Below are 25,718 nucleotides of genomic sequence, written 5' to 3'. Positions count from 1 at the left end.
GAGGAGAATATTCTTTGTTGAGTACATACGAGTGTCTGGTGGGTTGGGGGTGTTATGGGGTAGGTATGCCAAGGTGGATTCTGGTAAAACTGGAGGTGCCTAGGAGGTGTTGGGTGCGCAGGGGGTTGTGTGGGGTCATCGATGTGGGTGGAATAGGTGAGGGGTGCAAGGACTGGTCTTTGGAGCAGGTGTGCAAGGAAAGTGATAGGAACAGGGGAGGGTGTCCTGGGGTGCATGTGTGGGAAGCTTGTGCGTATATGTGCATATGGGGGGATCTGATGCTGGGGAGATTAGGAGTGTGCAAGGAGTCTCTTGGGAGATGAATGCATATAGATGGAGGTGGGGGTTGGGCTTGTCTGGATGGGTAACTGTGGCCAGGGACTTGGGTATTGAGAGTGTGCAGGCTTCGGGGTAAGGGGAGCAGCACAGGAGGTGTGAACTAAAGTAGAATGCAAAGTGTCATTGGGGAGGGGTCTGAGGGAGAGGGATGGTGTGTGAACCTGGGATGGGAGTGTAGTTCATGGGGCAAGTAGGTGTGTAAGGCAGGGTTTGGAATAAGTGTGCAGCAGTGGGAGGGGCTACAGGTGGGCTTCCTAGATTTCCAGTTGTGGTTTTCCTGTTCTCCTTCATCCCGGGTTCTTTGGCTTTTCCTCTCCAGATTTGCCTCTCATCTTTTTTAAAAAAATATATTTTATTGATTTTTACAGAGAGAAAGGGACAGGGATAGAGAGTTAGAAACATTGATGAGAGGGAAACATCAATCAGCTGCCTCCTGCACGCCCCCTACTGGGGATCGGGCCAAGTTTGATTGCTTGCTATGATGTGTGCTGCCCAGAACATAGGGGGCGGCACAGAACATGGTGGGCGACCATCGGTGGCAGCAAACCAAGGTACATGCCTTTGACCGGAATCTAACCAAGGACCCTTCAGTCCTCAGGCCCACGCTCTGTCCACTAAGCCAAACCAGTTAGGGTTGCCTCTCATCTTTATTCCCTAGCCTTTGGCTCTGTTTGTCTTCCATCTAATTTCTGACTCCCCTGCTCTCTAACTGTCTATCTCTCTCCAGATCCGACACACCTCTGGCCTCTGCTATGGTCTCTTTTAAAAAAATTGTCACTTCTATAATTTTCTATTCCTTATCGTCAACCGAGAGGAGTTTGATTGCTTGCTATGATGTGTGCTGCCCAGAACATAGGGGGCGGCACAGAACATGGTGGGCGACCATCGGTGGCAGCAGGGGTGCTGAGGGAGTGAGGGAAGGAGGAGGTGGGGAGGCAGGGAACCTGATCGCCCTGATCGACCAGGCCTAGGGACCCAATCCGTGCATGAATTTCGTGCACAGGGCCTCTAGTTGTTGTGTAAGAAACCACTACAAAAATTAGTAGCTTAAAATAACAGCGATCATTATCACTCACGGTTTCTTTGTGTCAGGGATTTGGGAAGGATTCAGTGGGTGGTTCTGCCTCAGGTCTTTCATGAGGTTGCAGTGAGCCAGTGTAAGATCCGGAACAGTCAGGGTGGTTAGTGTCTCTCTTCATGTAGTCTCGGGGTTTCTACATGTGTCTTCCCATGTGGGCTGGTGTGGGCTTCCTTCCAGCATGCTGGCTTCAGGGCAGTTGGACTACTTCTGTGCCTCCAGTCTCCAGCAGGAGTGTCAGCAACACAGGAGCTGCCTCACCTTCCTGACTTAGGAATGAATCTTGTGGAATCAATTCCACTACATCTATCAATTATGAGTGAGTCACAGCCTGTCCAGATTCCAGGAAAGGGGACACAGAGCTCTCCCTTGACGGGAAGAGTATCAGTCACACTTTAAGAAGAGCATGTGGGATGGGTGAGATGATTGTGGCCATTTTTGGGGAAAACACAGTCTGCCACATTGTTGCTGTAGGCATCACTCTGTTATTGTGTCTATTTGGTCTTTTATCTCTGCTTGGTCTCATTCATGGTTTCTTCTATGCCTGGTTATCTTTGACTGCATGCTGGTCATCATATTTGAAAAATTATTTTGAGGCCTAGAATGAAGGTACCTTCCTCCAGAGGATTTAGTTTGTTTCTGTGAACTGCCTAGGGCCATTAGCAGTTAAAAATCATTTAAAATCTAGTTGAAGGTTTGATTGAAAGGTTAATTATTCTGTGCCTCATTTTTCTCATCTCTGAAATTGGGATAATTCCTGCCTCAGGGTCATTGTGAAGATCAAATGAGTTAGAATGGTGGCATACACTAATATATGTATACTAGAGGCCCCGTGCGCACGAAATGGTGTGGTGCGCGAGTAGCAAGTAGCTAGCTTTTGCTTGCCTCAGCTGGCCACCACAGCCAACGCTGGTAGCTTGTGCCCCGCCCTCCGCCGCTTGTAGCTCGCACCCTGCCCCGCCAGCCCTGAGAGCCGCTGCTCATTTGGTCGTTACCACATTAGGGCCACGGGCCTTTTATAATACTAGGTCTTATTAGTCACCCGGAATCCCCAGTGCCCAACTGTGCCTGACCCAGTGATGCTCCACTTTTAGACTATATGGATGGATGAACGCATGGTTGTATCCTGTGGGGAAGGGGCTTGGGCTTCAGGAAGCAGGGAGAGCAGAGGGGATGCCTGAGTCACTGATGCCCAGCACCTCCACAGACCAAGACTTGGGCCAAAGGGGATGTCCAGGGGGCAGAGGCCACCTCCCGCCATGCCTTCCTGCTTGGGGTTCTGGCTGTAGGACTGGACCTATGCACACATGTGGCAGCCCTGGTGACCCTGGCTACCTACTTTGCCTCCCGAGACCTGCCCTAGCTGCCCCTGCAGCCCCCGCCATGAACCAGAGGCCGGTGACCCAGAGCATACATTGGCAGAGTGAAGAATCTGGGTGGACGTGGCAGTGTTAGCATCCAGCAATGGGACGAGCTGGACAACCGCCTCCCGCCACCCCCTCCCCTTTCCTGTCTACTGCAGTGTGGGATTAAACACCAAATGCTTTTGTAGTCAAACCTGTATTAGTCTGTGTGGGGGGGTCGGGGGTGGAGGTGGGGCTGGGAGCACCTGACAGGCTGTCCCCAGCGTGCTCCCAGACACCTCAGAGCTGGAGGAGGAGGAATCAGAGGGGTGGAGGGTTTGCAAGTTGCAGAATGTTCTCTTTACAACTGAGGGTGATCAGCAGAGAATTAGAACCGGGTGCCAAGGACTTACTCCTCCACATGTTAGGTGTGTGACCTTGGCCCGAGCGACTTCACTTTTTGTCATCTGCAAAATGGGACTAATTTTCCCCTCCTGGGAAATGGGTCACACAAGTAAAAGGCAGTCTCCTCTTGGGCTCTTCCAACACGTGGCAGAAAATCAACTCAGATCACCTTACACCCTTACACCCAAAACACACACACACACACACACACACACACACACACACGAAGATAAGGTAGAGCAGGATTCAGGACTCAAATGAAATCAATGTTCTGATCGCTCCAGCTTCTTGGCTCCATTCCACGCAGGCTCCCCCTTCTGGAGGAGAAAAATGGCTGCGGTAACTCAGAGGACTCCAGAGGCCCCTTTCTCAGAGGCAGCCCCTGTTGAATCACACGGCCTGCACTGGGGTGTGGGTGGGGAGAGAATGGAGCCTTCCTTAAGGTAATACTGAAGTGCTGGCTTCTGGCAGGTAGAATGGAGTTCCGCCATGAACTGTGCTTTGCAGAGTGGCTGACATGCTCACTAAATGGGGCTTACTATTACCAATGAGGGACAATTCGGTCTTCTCACTCCACTCACTGCCATCCCAGTGGATCTTCCTAGAGCACTTCCCCATTTGGCATTCTGAGCATTTCATGGAGCACAACTGCAAGCTAGACATGTTTATGCATTTCCTCCCTTTCCAGGAGGAACATGGCACTGCCCAAAGGGGCAGCTGTGGGAACTGTGAGCTAGTTCAAACATGCGAAGCCTGCAGCACAGGGCCCATCACGAACCCCCAAACATAAGCAGCCAACGGGACCCGGCAACCAGGTGGCCCACCTGCAGGAGTTTTTCCTTGATTGATGCTCACATATTCTTGGTTCCTGCCCATTAAATAAAAGGATGGGGGAGCAGTCAAATGGCAACTAAAAATGTCCCGTGTATTTCCAAATGCCCCCTAGGGGGTGCTACCAGCCCTGAAAACCAGCAGACCTGTCATATCCCTGTGCGGATGGGGAACCACAGTGGAGTGTGCTGTCCTCCCTGGGTTTGTGTGAATATCCAGGGCCTGGGGCGGGGATGAGTGGGACCCATGCTCTATTGCTGGCAGCAAACTGGCTTCTGAGCTTTGCTTGGCTCAGTGGTTAGACCATCGGCCTGCGGCCTGAAGGGTCCCGGGTTCGATTCCGGTCAAGGGCATGTGCCTTGTTTGCGGGCACATCCCCAGTAGGTGTGCAGGAGATGGCTGATCGATGTTTCTCTCTCATCGATGTTTCTAACTCTCTACCCCTTTCCCTTCCTCTCTGTAAAAAAATCAATAAAATGTATTTAAAAAAATAAAATAAAATGTGGACTTTATAACAGCCCCACCTCACTGAGTTATTGGGCTCAGAGACAGACCCTTTCCAAGCCATGTTCTCTCCCTGACCATTTTTCCTTCTCCTGTCATGTGCTCAGCTCCAGGCACACTGGCAGCCTTGCTGGTCCTCCACTTCCATGGGTCTCTTTCTGGGGCTTGTCCCCATGTCTATGAGCCTGCTGCCTGGCTTCCCTCAGCTATCTATGAAGGTGTCCCTGACTGATGCATTAAATTTGCATACCCCCAGGCCCTCTTCCCTGCTTTTTTGTTTGGTCACAGCATTTACCATCATCTGACTTTTTATTTGCCCATCACCCCAGTACTCCTCGAACCTGGGTTTCTCGTTCACTGCTGGGTCTTGTTCACTATTGAGAAGTGGGTGCTCAATAGATGTTAGACTAAATGAATTCATTCAATAAATGTGCAATCCTAATACTGTTTTCCCAGTGGGGGTGTCCGTGTTCCCCAATCCCCAACCACGGGGGACTGCAGGTAAGTGCTCTCCTCAGGTGGCCAGGTCAGGGGCCCTGCAGCTACAGGTCCACAAGCTCCCCAGGCACACAAGGACGGCGAGGCAAGGCTGGGCTGCTGGTTTATTTTGTGCTTGAGGTAGTGGGTGGTGGCAGCGGGTGGGGCACCTTGCCCCAGCTTGCCTCAGCTCTTGGAGTAACGCCTCTGCAGCGATTCCCGGTAGAAGCGGAAGACGTGCTGTGAGGCAGCTTGGGCTGCAGCCAGGCACTGCTGGAGCTGGGTGGGGAGAGACTGGTCAGTGTGGGGGACGTGGGGGGCATCCCTGCACCTACATGGCCTGGCTGGCCCATATGATTCCTAGGGCCCACAAACCTACCACTTCCCCCTTCACCTGGCCACCCTCCCTCACCCCCACCCCCCGGTGAGGCAGGCAGGGAGGGGATTATTCCAAGTGCATCTCCTTCTTCTCTACCGTAGGACCTTTTAGAGGGGAAGTGAAGGAAAAAAGGGAAAGTGAGGGGTTCAGGGACCAGCTTCCGGCAGCTCCAAGGCCTCACATCAACAGGATCAGGCATTCTGACAGCTGGAAGGGACCGTAGCTCTGGAAACTTAGAGCTCAGCTCATGGATCTGGAGAGATCCTAGAATTTTAGAGCCACAGGCCCCGTGACACTGAATAATGTTGAGAGCCATGGAATCTGAGACCCCAAATCTGTATTGCCACAAATCCCTAGATTCTCAGGAGTCCAGATTGGAAACGCTTTTGGAGACCATTTGGCCCAACAGTTTCCAAACTCTTCAGATCTGGGATGGGGGAGGGGAGCACTGCTCTGAACTGGAAGCTGGTGGGGCCTTCAGGTGCCCCGCCTCCTGATTCCAACCCGAGCTCTTCTCTTCTCCCGTCTCATTAACTGGGCTTCCCCTTTAAAATTCTCAGAGGTTTCTGTGGCTACAAAGTTTACAAACTATTTACAGAAGGAATGCAAGGAGGGGGTTTTCCTTGAACCTGAGTGTAGGGCAGAGTTGGGACAACACATGGGGGGGGGGAGGGGGAGGCACAGAGCTAGGGTTCACCCGCCTCTGCATGCTGGTACCTCAGCATTGGAGTAGAGCCCCTTGGTGGTGGACATGAGCAGCTTCTGGTCCACACTGTCGAGTGCGAAGGTCAGGACTGCCCGGGCGTCCTAGGGATGAGGGAAGAGGGTGAGGGACCTGGATCTCCCCTCAGACACACTCTGAGCGGATCCCAAGAAGGGACTCGCCTTCCCTGCAGGCAGGTGCTCTTGCATGGAGTGTGGCTGTCTGTCTATATACCACCCCTCCTGGCTTCCTGCCTTTCCTCTGGATCTACACCTGCTTCCCTCCACATGGTTCTGACAGGCTTCCAAGCAGTATCCCTGCCTGTAGGGTGGTCACAGCGCACGTCATTTACCAGCGCCTCCTAGCTTCTCTGCTGGGAGACTGGCAGGAGGGACAGCATCCGGGTCCTTACTCTGATAGTGGCAGGTGTTGTGGTTGTGGCAGCTGCCACAGTAGCCGTGGGGGTGCGACAGGTTCTGGACTTCTGTAGCCAGTGCAAAGCCAGGATGTCTGTGCACCTAGAACTGGCTGCAGTGATGCCTTTAACAGCTTAAGTGCAAGTTGACTACAGGCTCCTGATCTCTGGGTGACCCTCCTTCTTCCTTTTTGCTCCTTCAGCTCTTCCAACACTGTTGTAACCAGTTCCCTGCATTAAACTCTCCATGGGAAATCCTCCAGGTGGTTTCTGCTTTCCTGACTGGATGTGACTGGGCAAATAACTCAAAGTAACCACAGCCCTAGGGCACCGTGAACTTGAGCCGACGAGGAACGCTCCCTCCTTTGCTTCTGAGCCTCTTAAGAGGTAAGCACAGAGCTTAAGGGGTCAGTTGCAGCCTCAGGAGAGATGCTGGCCGGAGAATGGATCTGATACGCAGAAAAGAGCAGCCTAACGAAGGAAGGAAATCCTGATGGCGTTTGAGGCCCTGGCTCTGGCTCAATCTCTGTTCTGAGTTTGGCATCGAATGTCAATAAATTCCTTTTGCTCAAGCAGTTTGAGTTGGGTTTCTTGCACTTCCCTGATGAGCAAAGCAGACCTTGCTAGTTGTGACTGAGCTGGTAGCCAACTGCTGTAGAGAAGCGTGGTCTAGAGAAAGAGAGGGACAGGGTCCCTCTCCTGGCAGTGAGGCCTGGAGCCCAGGAATATGGTAGGCAGCCAGCCAGCCGCCACCGTGACAGCCATTCACCACCCCGGCCTTCATACCTACCTTTTCTTGCTTGGCTGTGGGGTCCAGCACGAGAGTCCCATCAGAGTCCAGGGCACAGGTGACCCCACAGAAGAGGGCTTGCATGGGCACACCTGCGTCGACCAATGCCATGCAGGTGGCGTTCAGGCAACAGGCCATGAGCTGAGTGCCACAGGGAATGGTTAAGAGTTTCTACCGCAGGTCTGGCCAGCAGAGTGTGTCCTCGCCTCCACCCCCAGCCAGTGCTGTGACTGCCTCACTAACTGGTCACAGGAAGGCAGTATGGCCGAGTTCCAAGTGGTTCCTTGGGTTCCAGAACTGCCTTTGTGACCTTGAGCAAGTGACTTACTCTCTCTGAGCCTCAATCAGGGATCATGATATTCACCAGTTACGTAATGGCACGTGCCAAGCACCGGTAGGGAAACTGAGTGCAGAGAGGGGGAGAAGCCTTCCAGATCGCATGGGAGGTATTGGCAGAGCCGACCTGGAGCCTGGGAATCTGGCAGGCAGGCCGGCGGCCGCCACCATGACAGCCTGGCAGGGACATGGAGGGAGGAGTCATTATCGCTGCCCGCAGGGAGCCCACCATGCACAGGAGGGGTGTGGCTGTGGCAAGGTGGGAGTCAAGCCCAGGCCTGAGCCAGACATCTGGCCCCACCTGTTTGCTCCCCAGGTCTGTATAGCAGGTAAGGGCCTGGCTTTAGAACCCATCCATCCCACTTCTGCCACTGACGCTCTACTACTCCCTTGCCTCGGTTTCCCCCTCTGTGAAGTGGGGCTACAAGAGCTCTTCCTTCCTCCTGTCTATGAAATGCCTGTTTCTGTTCCTCAGCCTCAACCTGTAGCCTAAGCCATAGGGATCTTTCAAAGATTAGCTGTTGGCCCAACTATTCTGCTTGCTCAGGGCTCTCCCAGCACTGAGTCTCAAGCATAAGCCCAGGGTCAGAGTGCAGGTCAGTGGCACAGGCTTTGGAGTCAGGAGTGAGCGTGAGTTTTGTCTCTGCTGTCTCCAGCTGTGTGACCTTGGACAAGTGACTTCCCTTCTCTGGGCCTAGTTTCCTCACCTGAAACATAGGAACGTAAGAATTCCACCTGCCAGGGGCCTTGGGCTGTGGAACCAGATGACCTGGGTTCAAGTCCTGGCTCTGCCAATTACTAATTATGTGAGTTGACTGTGCTGTGCAGATTAAATGGGTTAACATGTGTAAAGCACTCAGAATAGTGCTTGACACACAGTAAGCACTCAAGCTGTTTGCTAATCTTTTTCAACAAGTTGGTGCCTATCAAGTGCTTGGAGCTCTTGTCCATCAGCAAGGGAGGTGATCAGGGAGATTCTGGAGAACTTCCTGGAGGAGGCGGCTTGGGAGAAAGGATACAGAGCCAGCATCGCTGATGACCTGCAGCACGATGGTGATGGAGGTGCGGGGGTGCAGCGCCCCCAGCACCACCGCTTCACACGTGTTCCTGATCAGCCGCTCCCGGCTCTTCTCTGCTACACCTGGGAAGTCAGGGGTGGGGAGGAGTCAGGCTCTTCCCTTTCTCCATATGCCCCACCCAGGCCTCTGGAAAGGACCTGCAGTCTCAGCCTGGGTTGGTGCAGGGCCCTGCATGGATGACATGGATTCTGAGTGGGCAGGAGGCAGGGCCTGGCTGCTACCCACCCCACCCCTGCCACCTCCAGCATCTAGCAAGGGAGGCTCTGAGGGAGGAAAACCCCAGAGTTCCCCTGTCCTGTGCCACTGCCCAGGCCCATCCAGTGGGCTCAGTCTGCAGAAGTGAGGGAGACGGGAGTTAGAGGGCAGAAAAACAAATTAATGGAAAGAAGGGGAGATGGAGCCAGGAAGGAGGAGAGGAAGGGAAGACTCAGAGAAACAGAGAGGCGCAAAGAGAGGAGTAACAGAAGCACAGACACAGAGACTCAGAGGCAGAGTTGGAGAAAGAGATAGGAACAGCTGAGGGGAAACAAGGGGACAGTAGAGGCTAGGGACAGCCGGGAGGGAGGAGCTGGGTGGGAGGTCCCAACAGAATGGACATCTGGAGACCAATTACCAGGCAGCCCGATCTTCGGCCTCAGGATCACTTCCAGTGTGGCCTTGTTGAAGATCTCTTTGCTGACCTTCACCTCAGCTGGCCCATACACGCCTGCCAGGACAGAGGTATCCCCTAGGGAGAGAATGGAGGCCTCACCCACACGTGCCCTGCCTCGGGCCCACTGCGAAGCACTTAACAGTGTGGGTGGTAAGCCGGGTGGCCAGGGTCTTCCCACGCCCATCACCCTGGTCCACCATTTGTTGGCAGTGATTCTTTGAGCACCTGCTTCATTCCCTCCCTCCACTTCCTCACCTGTAAAATGGGGACATTAACAGTACCTCCCTCACAGCACTGCGAGGACGAGATAATCCATGACACCGCCTGGCATATGCCGAGTATGCAACAGGCTTTAGATAATATTATTAACTTTAATAGGAAGTTCTTAGCACCTTCTTTTTAAAAAAATATATTTTTACTGATTTCAGAGGGGAAGGGAGAGAGAGAAACATCAATGATGACCTGCAGCACGGTGGTGATAGAGGTGTGGGGGTGCCTCCTGCACACCCCACACTGGGGATCGAGCCGTAACCCAGACATATGCCCTGACCGGGAATCCAACTGTGACCTCCTGGGTCATAGGTTGATGCTCAACCACTGAGCTACACCGGCCGGGCTAACCTTCCTTCTTCTTACTGCAGCTGGTCTCGACTTCTCTCAAAGCTTCACCCAGCCCCACTCTCCTCCCTCACCCAGACTCTTGTCCCCAAACTCTGCAGCAGTCAGGAAACCTAAGAAAGGGATAAATCTCTGGGTGTGGGTCCTGGCTGCTGCTTAATTTCCCAGAGTGGGCATGGACCCGAGAAGAGAAGCAAGACCTGGGAAGCCAAATGCCTGGCTTGTAGCTCTTCCTGCCCGCCGCCTCCTGGCTCTGCTCCCGTGGCTGATTTTGATCACTTCTCTGGACCTCAGTCATACCATCTGCAAAATGGAGAGACTGGACCACAGCAGCGGCTTCCAAACCCTTCTGACCATAGCTCCCAGGAAATACATTTTACAGCGGGATTCAAAACGCCCACAGACCTGTGTGTGTGTAAACGGAACGAAGGCCTCACAACACACCTGACCATTACTGCTTTGATATGCTGATATTTTTCTACTCGACTCCAGCGAAAACGAATGCAGTGCTTCTCAGCCCTGACTGTGCATTAAAATCACCCCGAAGCTTTAGAGACACAGATGCCAGAGCTGCACAGGCCATTCCGATGTGTGGGGAGGAAGGGGGAGCCTGCGACTGCGGTGTGAGGAAACGAGCTCAAGCAGTGCTTTCAAACTCTGGTCTGCAGTCAGCACCCCGCAGCACTTAGTGAAAAATGTGGAAGGCAGCCTTAGCAGGTGTGGGTGGCTTCAGGCTCTGCATTTTAAGCTGACCACAGGTTCTGAGGCCAGAAGCACCTGGAACACACGTTCAAGGGTCTTCAAGGACTCCCCTTGTGCCTGGGTCCCGGGGCTCTGGGGTTTTAGAACACGGAAGAGGCTACCCTTACCAGTGTTGCTAAGTTCTAAGACATCTGAGGCATCTGGATTTAGCAAGAGAGCTAAGCCTATGGGTGGGCCTGAGACAGTTCCCAGTTGGGGCTGTTTTTCCTGGGGTTGGGAGGAGGGACTGCTGCGCTACTGAGGGCTTCTGTGTGTTCTAGGAGAATTTGCCCCAAGTGGGGGAGTTAACTAAGAGAATTTGATCCATGCTGGGGTCTTCATTCCTGTTACTCCAAATGAGCTGTCTGTGGTACAGGGGTCCCTCCCCTCTCACCTTCTCCACGACATGGCTCCAACAGTTCTTGGAGCAATTCTCTACCCACATCCAGCTTCAACTCCTGCCCCATAGATCTGATCGTCCTAAAGACAGACTCCCAAAGAGCTGTCTCAATTCACCGTCTCCTTTTCCTCCTTAACCCACTACTCCATGGGAGCAGCTCTTGACAGCGCCCACACTGTTAAGTGCTTCACATGCATCCAAATTGTCAACCACAGGTCCGTTCCATCCTCACAGGATGCAACCTGTCAGTGGGACTGAGGCAGCGGGTTGGCCCTTACATCTCAAACACGTTCTCTGGGCTCCAGGTCACTGCCCTCTCTCGGTTTTCCGCTTCCCTTACTGGCTCCTTCTCAGTGTCTTTCTGCTAGCTCCTCACAGTGAGAAGACTCAGGGCTCAGTCCTGGGACCTCTTTTCTTCCCCATGTATCCTCAGTTTGTTGGTGATTTCATTTAATCAGGAGCCCAAAATACTACCTATACCCAGAGGATTGCAAATTGTATGTCCGTATTGGGTCTCACTTCTGAATTCTAGATTTGTATGTCCAACTGCCCAGTCCACCTTGACACTGTGATATCTCCTAGGCAACACAAACTTCATATTCCAACTGAATACCTCATCTCTCCCCAGCACAGCTGATCTGGGCAAAAAACTTAGTGCTGTCCCTTTCTTCTCAAACTCCAAAACCAAACCATCTGCAAATTGTGTCAGTTTTACCTTCAAAATACATCCAGAGTTTTACCACTTCCATTGCTTCCACTCGAGTCTGAGCCATCATCATCTCCCCATTTCCCCCATACCCTCTACAGGCAGCACTGAAGCCAGAGATTTTGTTGAAATATATTCAGATCAGGTCCCTCTTCTGAGCAAAACTTCCAATGGCTCTCATCTCATTTACTAGGCCTTAAATGATGTGCAAGCCTCCTTACCTCTCTCCAAAACCTCCTCTCACCGCTGCAGCCATAATGGTCTCCCGACTGCCTCAAGCATACCAGGCAAGTTCTGCCGTAGGGCCTTTGCACCTGCTGTTCCCCATGCGTGGTACACTTTCCCTCCTGATGGTTTCAGGGTTGCTACCTTACCTTTAGGTCTTTATTCAAATGTTGTCATCTCATTGAGGCCTTTCCTGGCCTATTTAAGATCGCAATCCTTGCCCTGGCCGGTGTTCTCAGTGGTTAGAACATCGTCTTGAGAACTAAAGGATTGTGGATTCAATTCCCGGACAGGGCACATACCCAGGTTGTAAGTTCTATCCCTGGTCGGGGCATGCATGGGAGGCAACCAATTGATGTTTCTCACATCGATGTTTCATTCTCTCTCTCTAGAATCAATGAAAAAAAAAAGAAGAAAAAAAAGGAACACACAAAACATATCCTTGAGTGAGGATTTAAAAAATTGTAACCCTCTCTGGCACACCCTATCCTCCTTCCCTACTGTATTTTTCTCCGTAGCATTTTACTTATTTACTGTCTATCTTCTTTATTAAAGTGTAAACTCCATTAGGTCAGGGATTTATTTATTTATTTATAGAGGAAGGGAGAGGGATAGACAGAAACACCAATGAGAGAAACATCACCAACTGGCTGCCACCTGCACATTGCCTATTGGGGATAGAGCCTGCAACCTGGGCATATGTATGCCCTGACCAAAATTCGAACCAGCGATCTCTTGGTTCATGGTTCAACGTTCAACCACTGAACCACACTGGCCAGGCACGGATTTTTTTTTTTAAGATTCTTCACTAATTTGCCGAAACCGGTTTGGCTCAGTGGATAGAGCATTGGCCTGCGGACTGAAGGGTCCCAGGTTCAATTCCGGTCAAGGGCATGTACCTGGGTTGCAGGCATCCCCAGTAGGAGATGTGCAGGAGGCAGCTGATCAATGTTTCTCTCTCATCGATGTTTCTAACTCTCTATCTCTCTCCCTTCCTCTCTGTAAAAAATCAATAAAATATATTTTTTTAAAAAAAGATTCTTCACTAATTTAAAAAAAATATTTTTTATTGATTTTTTTCTTTTTTTGAGAGAGGAAGGTAGAGGTGGAGAGCGAGAGAAACATCAATGCGAGAATGGAACATTGCTCTGCTACCTCCTGCACACCCCCCTTGGGGATGGAGCCTAAAACCAGGGCATGTGCCTTGAGCGGGAATCGAACCAGCAAGCCCTCAGTGCACAGGATGACACCCAACCAACTGAGCCACACCAGCCAGGGCTAGGTCAGGGATTAAAAAAAAAAAAGTATTGCTATATTCTCAGTGCCTAGAAGAGTACTTAGTACAAATACGTACCTCTTCAATGAATGAGAGCTGGCTTGTAACTGAGTAGAAGGTAGTGCCCTAGGGAAGGCACTAAGGCATCTATGGGGGGATCATTAGGCCTATCTGCAGAGGAGTATTTACCTGGGTCAGGGAGTCTGAAAGGTATTTGGCTAGGGGAAGGGGATGGTAAGATCTACCCCAATCTCTGAAATATTTATTCATATGGAGAGAAGTGTATCCCAGTCAGAGGGATATTTACCCAATTGGTGGGGTAGGGGTGGGGAAAATCTTTTTCAACCCAGGGTGTGGACCTCACCCTCAATCTGAAAAGTATGTACTTGGGTGAAAGCTCTGCTATGGCGGAAGTAGGCCGGGAACGGTGATCTGCCAGTCTACAGGGGATTTATACAAATAGGCAGGTTGGCCTCAGTGTGGGATGTATGGACCCAGGGTATGTGTGTGGGAGGTGGAGAAGGGATCTAATCAGGGGGTTATTTACTCTGGTAAGATTTTTCCCTATTCTGGAGTATTCATGCTTGTGGGGAGGTCTGCTCCTCTCTCCGATATCTTCGGGAGAGGGGCAGGGGGAGGGGAAAGGGGGAGCAAGAGGGGGAGAGGAGAGGGAAGTACTCTAGAGTATCTAGTGGTATTCACCTGATTCACCTGGGCAAGAAGAAGTTCTGTACGAGTCCTGGAGGGACATTTACCGGCTAGTATCAGAGGAGGTGGGCACTCCCTTGCAAGATACACCACAGCCGTTTCCTAAAGCAACTACGACCTGGATGAACGTGGCCCGGGCAGTATCCCGTTGGATTAAGTTCTTACCTTGCAGGAACGAGGCAGAGCCATCCGGCCGGGACAGCAGGTTCTGTTCGCAAGCAAAGTGCCGGAGGCTGCAGCCGGGACCCTGAGGACTGGAATCCGTTCCATGCTCAGTGTGGATCTTGGCCTCAGACTGCATGGCCCGCTCCCTCCGTCAACACCACGAGTGCAGTCGCTTCCGCACCGAAGCGCGCGCCGGCGTGTAGGCTGCGTCCCCAGTGCGCACGCGCCAATCCCGCGGCGCCAGAACCCTGGGCCCGCACGTGTCTTCCTGTTTACTAACAACTTGATCCCGCCCACTCCCGCCTCGAAATTCCAGAGAAGCCATTGGACAATGGAAAAGAGGGGGCGGTCCTTGGCCAGGGCTAGTCCTACCCGAGGCCCCGGGCTTTAAAACCGCGAGGCTCTGGCCAGGTTGTCCTCTTCTTTGCCTGTTATAAAAACAACTACGATGAGGCGACCAGAGTAATTTTTGGGGGAAACTAGTTAGTTTTACCCACTCATAGATGTATTATAGAAACATCAGGACTAGTAACAGGTGCTTTATTTGCAGGGTGGTGCTAGCATTTGAGTCAGGCCCATGAAGGGGCAGCCCCCAGTATCGCGGAGGAGAGGGGCGGGTCACCACTGGGTTGTTAGTCAAGATGGCGTTGGCGGCCGGTGCGGCGCGGGTCTGGGGACCAAGTAGAGGCTTGGGCCGGGCTAGCCTTCAGCTCCTGCGGCGGCTGGGCACTCGGGGGCTGGCTGTATCTGTGAGTACCTGAGGCACCAGGGCGTTTTCCCCAGGGGGAATAGGAATGTCAGTGCTGTCTTCAGAATGCGGGTCCTGCAGGGAGTGAAGGAAGGGCTGTCACAGGAGGGACAACTTGGAAAGAGCGAGGGGGTTCCTGTGTCGTTGCCACCCATCCCCAGGGAAGCGGGTGGCCGCTTGGAGCAAGACCTTTGCCTCAGGGCTTGGGGAGTGAAACTGCCTTATGAGGAAGAAAGACTTCTCCGTAAGGACTCCTCCCCTTCAAGAGGGGAAAAGGGAGATCAGGTCTCCAGTCACGGGCTCTTTAAAAAATAGGGCCCTGTACTTATTTGCTCTTTTTCCGCATTTCTGATTTTAAAATGAGTTGCATGGAAAGTAGTTTGGTCCCGTGTCCCCCTCATCAAATGCCAGGACAAGAACCTTGTCTGTTGTGGTCAGGCTGGAGGAGGTGACCCGTGAATACTCGTTGAATTAGAGAGGAGGGGGAAAGGGGTCCTCAGGGGCACTTGGCCCACATTTCTTAGAAACAGGTCTTATTGGAAGTCCCCGTGGGCTGCACTGAGCTATGAACTAAAATCTCACAGTGAGAGGTAGCAGTGGTTCTCAACCTTCTGGCCCTTTAAATACAGTTCCTCATGTTGTGACCCAACCATAAAATTATTTTCGTTGCTACTTCATCACTGTAATGTTGCTACTGTTGTGAATCGTAATGTAAATATCTGATATGCAGGATGGTTTTAGGTGACCCCTGTGAAAGGGTCGCCAAAGGGGTCGCGACCCACAGGTTGAGAACCGCTGGTTAGACGGTTATGAAGCTCGGTCACGTTGGGTCCTATCCCTCATCTGCCATTTTCCAGCCGTGTGTCTTGGGCCAGGGCTTGGTGCTCCCTGGACCTAATCCCCTCTGTAAAATGCTAACAGTGGCACCTCACGGGGCGGTTGTGAAAATTAAATATGTAGAATGCCAAGAACTGGTATACGATTGTGGGCAGTAGGAATGCTGGCCGCTTTTGAAAGTGAGGCTGTAGGGGAGGGAGGGAGGAGAGAGGGGGTTTTCGGAGGGCCTGGATTGATGGGGCCCTGGAGGGAGATCTGTCAGGATGCTGTGGGGTTGGCCCTCCGACCCTCCAATCCAGAAGGAAGGGAAGCTAGACACTCTGGGAAGAAACTCTATGCGGGAGAAGAAGCGGGAGGAGGGTGCAGAGGATGGGCCGGCAAGGAGGGGTGGGGTGTTAGGAAGGTAAGCGTTGCTTGATGGGGGTGGGGCAGTCTCCTGCCTTTAGGTTGGTCTTTGTGGCTTTTTTTTTTTTTTTTTTTTTTTTTTTAGCAATCGGATCCTCTGTAGCTGCTGTCAGTCCCAGGAGCCCATTGGCTGGGCCAGGGGGCGGGATGTGGGCAGGACTGGGGCAGGAGCTGGGAAAGGTCATTCGTTTGATTAAATCAGCCTCCTTCTGGTTCAGTCTCCCTGCGGCACTTTCCGGTTGACTCCCCTCTTTCATTTTTTGGGGATGGGCGGAGGGAAGGAAGAGAAGGTCTTACAAAGTCCTACCTTTTATGTATGTATATTTAAAAGTATATATATTTTTGGAGTCTTGGTCTTTCTTCCCCACTTTTATTTCTCTTGTTCTTTCTAAAATTAAAAAAATACTTTTTTTTTTTTTGAATGGAGGAAAGGAGTGGTAGTATTTAGTCAAAAAAAGTTTTAGGCCAGGGCTGTCCTGTAGAACCTCTTGTGAAGATGGAAGTGTTCGGTGTCAGGGCTATCCAGTACGGTAGCCACCTGAGCACTCGCAGCATGGGTGTGCCACTGAGGAACCGAAATGTTCACTTCACAGATGTTTCTAACTTACGATGGTTTGATTTACAATTTTTCGATTTTACAATGGGGGAAGATGAAACACATTCATTGTAAACCTTACTTTGAATTTTGATATTTTCCTGGACTAGCAATATGTGGTTGTGCTGGGAAGAGGCAGCAGCTATCGCTCAGTCAGCCACAGGATCACGAGGGCAGACAACCACAGTGTACTGTGTGGCCAACATATTTTGGATATTGTGTTTTGTGCTTTCACATCCCATGATGTCTACAAAAGACCCATCTATGTCTCCTGCTTCTGGTGAAGAAAAACTCTTTTTTTAAAAAAATTTAAATCTTGCCCAGCTGGTATGCTCAGCGGTTGAGCATCAAGCCAGGAACCAAGAGACCACTGGTTCAATTCCCAGTCAGGTCACATGCCCAGGTTGTGGGCTTGATCCCCTGTGCAGGGCGTGCAGGAGGCAGCTGATCAATGATGTTTCCCTTTCCCTCTCCCTTCCTCTCTCTTTAAAAAATCAATAAAATATACTTAAAAATTAAATCGTTATTGTTGAGAGTATTACATATGTGCCCCCCCCCCATTAACCCCTTCTAGCCCACCCCAGGCCTTCACCACCCGATTGTCTGTGTCTATGGGTTATGCATATATGCATTCTTTGGATGATCCCCCTGCTCCCCTTGTCTCTGGGGTTCCACAGCCTGTTCCATGCTTCTATGTCTCTAGATCTATTTTGTTCATCAGGGTTTTTTTTTTAATATATATTTTATTGATTTTTCACAGAGAGGAAGGGAGAGGGATAGAGAACTAGAAACATCGATGAGAGAGAAGCATCAATCAGCTGCCTCCTGCACATCCCCCGAAACCAAGGCACACGCCCTTGACCAGAACCGAACCCGGGACCCTTCAGTCCCCAGGCCGACGCTCCATCCAGTGAGCCAAACCAGCCAGGCCATCAGGGTTTGTTTATTCATTAGATTTCACATAAAAGTGAGATCATATGATATTTGTCTTTATCTGACTGGCTTATTTTGCTTAGCATAATACTCTCCAGGTTCCTCCATGCTGTCTCAAAGGATAAGAGATTATTCTTTTTCACGGCTGCATTGTATTCCATGGTATAAATGTACCACAGCTTTTAAAAAAATGATTATTATTACAGAGAGGAAGGGAAAGGGATAGAGAGTTAGAAACATTGATTAGAGAGAAACATTGATCAGCTGCCTTCTGCACACCTCCTACTGAGGATGTGCCACAGTCAAGGTACATGCCCCCGACCGGAATCGAACCTGGGACCCTTCAATCTGCAGGCTGACGCTCCATCCACTGAGCCAAACCGGGTAGGGCTACCATAGCATTTTATCCACTCATCTACTGATGGGCACTTGGGCTGTTTCCAGATCTTAGCTATTGTAAATTGTGCTGCTCTGATCATAGGGGTAAATTCATTCTCTCTGATTGGTGTTTTGGGTTTCTCAGGATATATTCCACTGGGTCAAAGGGCAGTTCCATATTTGATTTTTTGAGGAAACTCCATACTGCTTTCCATAATGGCTATACCAGTCTGCATTCCCACCAGCAGTGTACTAGGGTTCCTTTTCTCCACATCCTTGCTAGCACTTGGCATTTGTTGATGGTATCCATTCTGACAGGTGTGAAGTGATAACTCATTGTCATTTTAATTTGCATCTCTCTGATGATTAGTGACTTTGAGCATTGTTTCATATGCCTCTTGGCCATCTGTATGTCCACTTTGAAGAAGTGTCTATTTAGGTCCTTTGGATGGCAGTTAACTCTTGAGATGAAACTCAGTATAATGCCCAGCTATAGGTTAATTTAAGTGTTCTGAGAACATTTAAGGTAGGCTGTGATGTTCAGTAGGTTAGGTTTTTATTTTATTTTATTAAATATCTATTTTTTCTATTTCTACTTTTTAAAATAGTTTATTGAGAGGAAAGGAGAGGGAGAGAGAGAAATATTGATGTGAGAGCAAAACATCAGTTGGCTGCTTCCTGCATGCCCCATACCAGGGGATGGAGCCCGCAGCCAAGGCATGTGCCCTGACCTGCAATTGTTCCGGCAACTTTTCAGTGCATAGGATGACACCCAACCAACTGAGTCACACCAGCCAGGGCAATAGGTCAGGTGTTTTAAATACATTTCAATTTATGATGGGTTTATCAGTACTTAAGCCCATTTTAAGATGATTAGCATCTGTATTTAATTTTAATAAATTGAAATTTAAATGGCTATTGGCTGCTGGCTGCTATATCGGATGGTGCAGTTTTAGCTGATCACAGTGGAGCCAGGAGATAGTGCCTTGGGAGAAGGTTGGGAGGCTGTGTTGCAGTGGACTGGTTGGGTTGTTGGAGCAGGCTGGATTGGGAGGAAGAGTGGGGCTGCCTTCTCCCTGCCTGCTTGCCCTTCCTTTTACCTCGGAGGCGTTTGCCCAGTTCTGTCTCCCTTCCTCCCCTTCCAGTTGCTGGCAGATGTGTTAGTGCTCAGGGAGAAGAGAAAGGAGGAAAAGTTGATTGTCAAGGTGTCCTGAGTCGGTTTCTCAGACACCATCCCAAGAAGCAAGTGGGACCTTGGCCAAGATGCTTCACTTCTCTGAGCTTAGCAAGTGGGTAACTAGAGTCCCTGCCCTGTTGGAAATTAGGAAGCACCTCGATCTTGGTCTGTGCAAATTAGAATTATTTCTCCTTCCCAAGGGCTCCAGTGTCTCCAAGTGGTTGGTGTCCAATGTGTATTGTGGGATGAATGGAGATGGACGTTACTGGTCTCCTCACTGTATGTGTCCCTCCCCTTGGCCTGTGTCTTAAGGAACCCAGCCTCTTTTTTCACATCATGAAGCATTTTATGATTTACAGTGCCCACTCACACCCATATTATCTTTAGTATAGCCACACTGTAAGGTACCTATTGGTAGTTTTCTCTCATTACAGGTGAGAAAGTTGAGACGCAGAAAGGTGAAGTCTGAACTTGGAGCTCTGGACTCCAAAGCCCAGTTTCTTTTCATAGCACCAGGCTGCCAAGAGGAGAGTATTAGGGCTTTCGTTTAGGTCTTGCAATATCCTGCTTAGTCTAGTCTTTACTTGTATTAGGGCTTTCGTTTAGGTCTTGCAATATCCTGCTTAGTCCAGTCTTTACTTGTATCACCAGCCTTTGCCCAGGTCGGCTGGTGGGAAGCTGGGTGACAGAGCCGGCCTCAGCCCTTTCCTTCCCTCCCTCAGCCCCGCTGCCATTTCCCCCCTCTTTGGATGAGCCCCTTTTACCCAGAGGCCTTTGTAGGAATATGGTCCTTCACCACTCATGACCTCTGTGGCCTTGGACTAGTCACTTAACCCCTCTGAGCCTCAGGACCGCCTCTGCTTTACTGTGGTGTGAGAGTAGTGCCTGCCTCACCTGGCTGCTGTGCGTGTTCAGTGAGCACTGGGCAAAAGAAAGTGCAGTGAGAGGCGCCCAGCACCGTGGCAGTTAGCTGATAGTTAGCTATTAATGTGTTGCAGCCAATCTGGTCTCTAGCGTGCCAGGGTGCTAGGCTCTCTTCTCCTGCCTCAGAGCCTTTGTTGTTCCCAGGGACTGAAGTGCTCTTTCCGCAGCCTTTACCTGGTTCACCCCTGCTTGTCCAGCAGGCCTCAGCTTTACACCCCGCCCCCCATTTCTCTAGGAAGCTTTCGTCATGCTCCATCTGATGCTGGTAGTAAAAGGTTCCCCCCGAGCTATGGCAGGGCTTTATAACCCATCTCACCACCATGCCTGCGAAATAGTAATCATTTTTTCCATAAGGCGACACAAGGTCAGGGCGACTGTCTCCTGCCCAAGATGACATAGCTGGAAAGGGACAAAGTCAGGATTGAAACACAGGCAGTTTAGCTTTAGTGTCTCTTCCTACCCTGCCCCGTGTTAACCACTAAGCTATCCTGTCTCCTCTTAGTTCGCCCTTCTTGATTGTAACTTGTGTGTTACTAGTAAGTATCTGTCATCCATCCTTTCCCTTCATCTCCAGCCCTCCGTTCAGGCCTGACTTGGAACAAGTATTCCGTATCTACCTGTTTGACAACAGTTGTCAAATACATTATTTGGTTACTTGGGTGTATTGCATGTTCATTATGTGCCAGGTGCTGGGCTAAGTACTCATACTATCCATCCGCTGTTTGCATACAAGGAAACTGAGGCTAAGGGAGCCTTAGTTACACAGCCAGGGACAGCAGTTAGTTCAAGTCCTTGCTCATAACCTTGGTGCTGTAGGGAGTGACTCCATGAGGGGCCACCCCAGCACTGATGTGCTGGGCAGACCAGACCACCCAGGGGGTGCTGGGCAGACCAGACCACCCAGAGCAGGTTTCCCCGTTTCCTGTGTGGTGGGGGAGGATGTGGCTTCAAGGCTTTGTGTAAATGTGTGTAGCCTCTGCCATTGTGACTCCCTGGCCACCAGGACAAACCCACCCCCTCACCAAAAACAAAAGAAGTAGGTGGAGTCCCATCCTTCCTCTGCAGGCATTTACCACCTATTCCCTCCCATAATGGAGCATTTCTTCAGGACCAGGCACTGTTGAGCCCTTCGAGGAGCTCATTGAATTAGCAGTCACCCTGAGATGGCCGCAGAGAAGGGGGATAGCCACGGCTCAACTCTAATGTGCGGGCTGTGCCACAGCGCCCTGACAATAGCTCTCCAGTCTCTAGTGCTGTCCTCACACCCTGAGATGCTGTGGTCCTGACCTCTGCTGGCCTCTGGACTACCTTCTTAGGGCCCCTCCCCAGATTGCAGCCCTCGTTCCATCTGTCTCCCGTGGACCTCAGACCTACTCTGGAATGGTCTGGCGTCTCAACGCAGTTTGAGGTGTAGCCAGCCCTTCTCCCCAACTCCTCTTTGTCTGTCTTCCTCCTGTCATTTCCCTTTTTCCCCATTTCCTACCCTCCTAGACTTGGTTTTTGTGCTTCTACCAATTTTCGAGCACATGGTATGTCCCTACCTGTACTGAACTCGTTGTGTGCCTTATCTTAGGAACTTTTCACAGCAGTCCTCTGCAACCTCTTACAGAGGGAGAAATTAAAACAGATACAGTGTCTAGCAGAGGGCTATACAGTGAGCTAAGAAATTGGAACCTAGGCCAGTGGGATTCCAGTACCAGTGAATGTAACCACTCATCCATCTGTTTGTTCAATAATTGCCTGCTTCTGTAACCAACCTGGACATGATCCCTGCCTTCCCAGAGCTTGTTATGTGTGTGTGGACAGACACAACACAAAAGGATCCTCTAGGTCAGTGGTTCTCAACCTCCCTCATGCCGCAGCCCTTTAATACAGTTCCTCATGTTGTGGTGACCCCCAACCATAAAATTATTTTCTGAACATAAAGCATAGTGATTACTCACAAAAACAATATGTAATTATATATGTGTTTTCCGATGGTCTTAGGGGACCCCTGTGAAAGGGTCTTTTGACCCCCAAAGGGGTCACGACCCACATGTGAGAACCACTGCTCTAGGTGGATGGAAAGGTCCGGCCAGTGAGTGCTCAGGGGGAAGCACAGTCTGCAGTTTGTTCTGCAGTTTAGTTGCTTTCCTCGCATGCAGAGGGTAAGTCTGCCGTGATGTCGAGCCTGGACCTGCCCTGCTGTTGGGAGTGGAATTTCCTTTATTTCCTCACAACTGTAATCACAGATAAATGCACACATGTTCGTGTTACCCTCTGCAACCTTGGGTGGCTTCTTCACTGCAATTAAAGGCGGGAGGGAAGGGAAACACACTTGAGCACCAGTGTGTGCGGTCCAGTTCATGGCACATCCAGTTATTCCTCTTTAGCTCCTGGTGGAAGTAAAGCCACCATTCTGAGCTAAGCCGGATCTGGCGCCCAGTGGGAAGTACAGATGTAGACACGTGGAAACAAAGCCAGCTGTCGCAGTTGGGTTAGGAGCACGGGTTTAGGGGTCTGAATGTTGGACCTGCCCAGGTTTGAGCTAATCCTGTTTATTTAGTTTTAGCTCTGTGGCCCAGTGCAGGTTATTTTATCTCCCTGAGCCACAGTTTTCTCATCTACTCAAGGGCAGTATTAAGATTGTGCATGCAGAGTTCAGCTTGGCACCCAGCAAGTGCTTAATCAAGGGGAGCTATTGCCGTATTGAGACCAGTTCAAGGTTAGTTCAAGAGCTAAGAAATGGAATTGGTTCATATCCTGTGACATATGTAGACTTCTCACGGGCTTATCCAGCCAGGCGTCCTCTGATCCCAGCAGGTGTGATGCTCCCCACAGAGCTCCTCCAGCCACTCTGAGCTCCTTCCAGGTTCCTCAGGGACACACCACTCCTCACATTTTGCCTTTTGCATGTTTTGTTCCCCTGGTATTGAATGCTCCTTCCCTGACTCGTAGATATCCTTCAGGTCTCAGCTCTTGTGTCCCTTCCTCAGAGAAGCCTGCCCATCTTTCCACTAGGCTGTGCGGAGGCTCATGGCTTCTAGGAGAATGTGACTCACCCTCATCGGTACTTGTTCAGCATCTGTCTTCCATGCACAGGGCTTGGAATGAAGCAGGTGCTCAAATATTTGTTGAGTGAGTCAGGCTGGGTTTATGGGGGGAGTTAGGCCTGGTGTGGAGAGGGCACTGATGTGTGTGGAGCAGTTTGCCCAATTATGGGGGAAGAAATAGGAAAGAGATGAGTGCAGCGATGTGGTATAAATGATAATCAACATTTTTTTGAGCATTTACTGTATGATTTATAAGTGCTCTGCTAACATTTACATGCGTGATCTCATTTTAGCCTCATAACATTTCTTTTCTAAAAAAATATATTTTTATTGACTTCAGAGAAGAAGAGAGAGGAGAGAGACATAGAAACATCAATGATGAGAATCACTGATTGGCTGCCTCCTGCACACCCCCTACTGGGGATCAAGCCCACAGCCTGGGCATGTGCCCTTGACCAGAATCGAACCCTGGACCCTTCAGTCCCCAGGCCGATGCTTGGAGCCAAACCAGCTAGGGCTAGCCTCATAACATTCCATAAGGTGTTCTTGTTCTCCATTTTACAGATGAGAAAGGACAGACTTGGAAAGGGGGAAGTCACTTTTCTGTGGTCACCCAACAAGGAATTTGAACTCAGGCAGGCTGACTCTTAAAAACTCACAGATTTAGCTCTATTTTGGGTGGCCTCCCTGGTGGATACAGATGTCAGTAAAGAACTTATCTGGCTGACTTGAGGGCACCCTGCAGGGATGTCTGTGCCTGTGGTAGCTGTGGGCGATTGAAAGAGGGAGGCGGTCCTCTGTGGCCAGACTGGGGAAGTCTTGAATGCCGGGGTGAAGAGTTTGGGCCTCTGATAATAATAATAGCTGCCAGTTCTTGAACTGCCTGTGATTTTATTGAGTTATTTAATCTTTACAAAAACCCCGTGGGATAGTTATTTTCACCCCAATTGGATGAGGAACTAAGACACAAAGACACCCTGGTAACTTGCCCAAGGTTATGCAATGGGAGAGTGGTGGAGCTGGAATTCACACCCTATGTGTCAGGCCCCAGAGTCCACCTGAGCCACAGTGACTTATCCATGAGGCCATACTGACTGTCCCCATGGAGTTGAGCCAGTGGAACCTGGGTGCTGCTCCTGACTCAGGTGTTCTCCGCTTCCCTCCCCAGCATCCACAGAGGCAGGAGCAACAGCACTTCTCATCCCTGGATGACAAGCCCCAGTTCCCAGGGGCCTCAGCAGAGTTCATAGATAAGCTGGAATTCATGCAACCCAATGTCATCTCTGGGATCCCCATCTATCGTGTCATGGATCGTCAGGGCCAGATCATCAACCCCAGTGAGGATCCCCAGGTAAGAGGCCTTCTCCCCCACCCCCTGCTTCCCATGCCCAGGCCCTTTGCCCATGTCCTCTTTGGTCCCACTGGCCCCACATATCTCTGTGCCTCTATCTGCAGCTGCCGCAGGAGAAGGTGCTCAAGTTCTATAAGAGCATGACGCTGCTGAACACCATGGATCGCATCCTCTATGAGTCCCAGCGGCAGGTGGGTGGGGACAGACTGGGGGTGTGGGGCGCTTGGAATTACCTGAGGTCCTCCTACTTGTGTGGGGGCCGAAAGACAGTTCCCAAGGAGGAGAGAGTGGAATGGAGATCCTTTGTCTTGTGGTCCTTAGAGTTCTTGGGGTTCTTTTGGGGCTCTGAGGGAGAATGTGGGACGGGCCATGCTCAGGGGCAGAAGGATGGACCAGATCACTGAAAACACCTAATGTGCTCCAGATTGGGGACTTAACCTTGCAGGGAGAGGGAAGGTAGGAGATGTGAGGGCCCTTTTCGGGAACACAAAGTCCTGAGAAAGGTGACCCTTGGTGCTCCCCGGAGTTCCCATGCCAAACATGCTGTGACCCTCCGTGGGCAGAGATCTAGTCAAAGAGGGAAATATTGACTCAAGTAACTAAAGTACAGAGGGCACAGCTGGGTCTGGGGGCTTGGAAGATGTCATCAGACCTGTTTCTCTGAGTGTCTTTTCTCCTCTCTTTTGCCTTGGCTTCCTTCATTCTCGAACAGTGGTGGTCTCTGGCTCCAGGCTCACGGAGAGGTGGTGGAGAAAGGGTTCTAGGTGTGATTGAAGTGCTCATCTGTTACTTTTCTGGTTTTGCTGCCCTGGGAAAGCTGCTTAACCTCTCAATGCATCAGTTTTCTGGCCTGCATGGGGTTGCTATGAGGGTTGATGGTGGCATATTTAATAAATGGTCTTAGGAACAGTGAACTTGGCATTTAGTCAGCCCATGATCAATATTAGCTATTTGTCATGATCTTACCAGCCTCATGATAATTAAACCTGCTCCTTAGTGGTGGAAAGTAGTCCCTAATGTTTCAGCAGCAGAAGGCCTAGACTGATGCTCATTGGCCAGGCTTTGGTCACAGACACCTCCCTGAACCAGCTCCTGTGATAGGCCAGGCTGGGGCCACCCCAGGAACCAAGGGAATAGAGGAGTAGACCGAGAGCATGAGCCGGCATTC

At 50.8% G+C, this 25,718-nt stretch overlaps 2 protein-coding genes across 3 annotated transcripts in view; one reads left to right on the top strand and one right to left on the bottom strand.

Annotated features, from left to right (window-relative positions):
• Window positions 1-5,083: 5,083 nt before the first annotated feature.
• Window positions 5,084-14,403, bottom strand: EXOSC5 (exosome component 5). Of its 2 annotated transcripts, XM_006771864.2 has the most exons (6): window positions 14,171-14,396; window positions 9,293-9,406; window positions 8,620-8,741; window positions 7,265-7,405; window positions 6,074-6,163; window positions 5,084-5,256 (listed from the first exon to the last, which is right to left on the bottom strand). In XM_006771864.2, the coding sequence occupies exons 1-6, from the start codon at window positions 14,304-14,306 to the stop codon at window positions 5,164-5,166; spliced, it is 696 nt and encodes a 231-aa protein (XP_006771927.1). In that variant the 5' UTR covers window positions 14,307-14,396; the 3' UTR covers window positions 5,084-5,163. The 2 variants fall into 2 exon arrangements, with proteins under 2 accessions (XP_006771927.1, XP_015424691.1); XM_015569205.1 differs by lacking the exon at window positions 6,074-6,163 and having other exon boundaries at window positions 14,171-14,403.
• Window positions 14,404-14,811: 408 nt separating this feature from the next.
• Window positions 14,812-25,718, top strand: part of BCKDHA (branched chain keto acid dehydrogenase E1, alpha polypeptide) — a 19,601-nt gene continuing 8,694 nt past the window's right edge. The window contains exons 1-3 of the mRNA XM_006771865.2: window positions 14,812-14,919; window positions 24,368-24,550; window positions 24,655-24,741. Coding sequence (XP_006771928.1) covers window positions 14,812-14,919; window positions 24,368-24,550; window positions 24,655-24,741 — 378 coding nt within the window. The remainder of the gene's footprint in view (window positions 14,920-24,367; window positions 24,551-24,654; window positions 24,742-25,718) is intronic.

Source organism: Myotis davidii, unplaced genomic scaffold (assembly GCF_000327345.1).
Source record: "Myotis davidii unplaced genomic scaffold, ASM32734v1 scaffold386, whole genome shotgun sequence".
Taxonomy (NCBI): Eukaryota; Metazoa; Chordata; class Mammalia; order Chiroptera; family Vespertilionidae; genus Myotis; species Myotis davidii.
The sequence above is the reverse complement of the archived record's forward strand: the minus strand, read 5'-3'. Positions and strand labels throughout refer to the sequence as shown.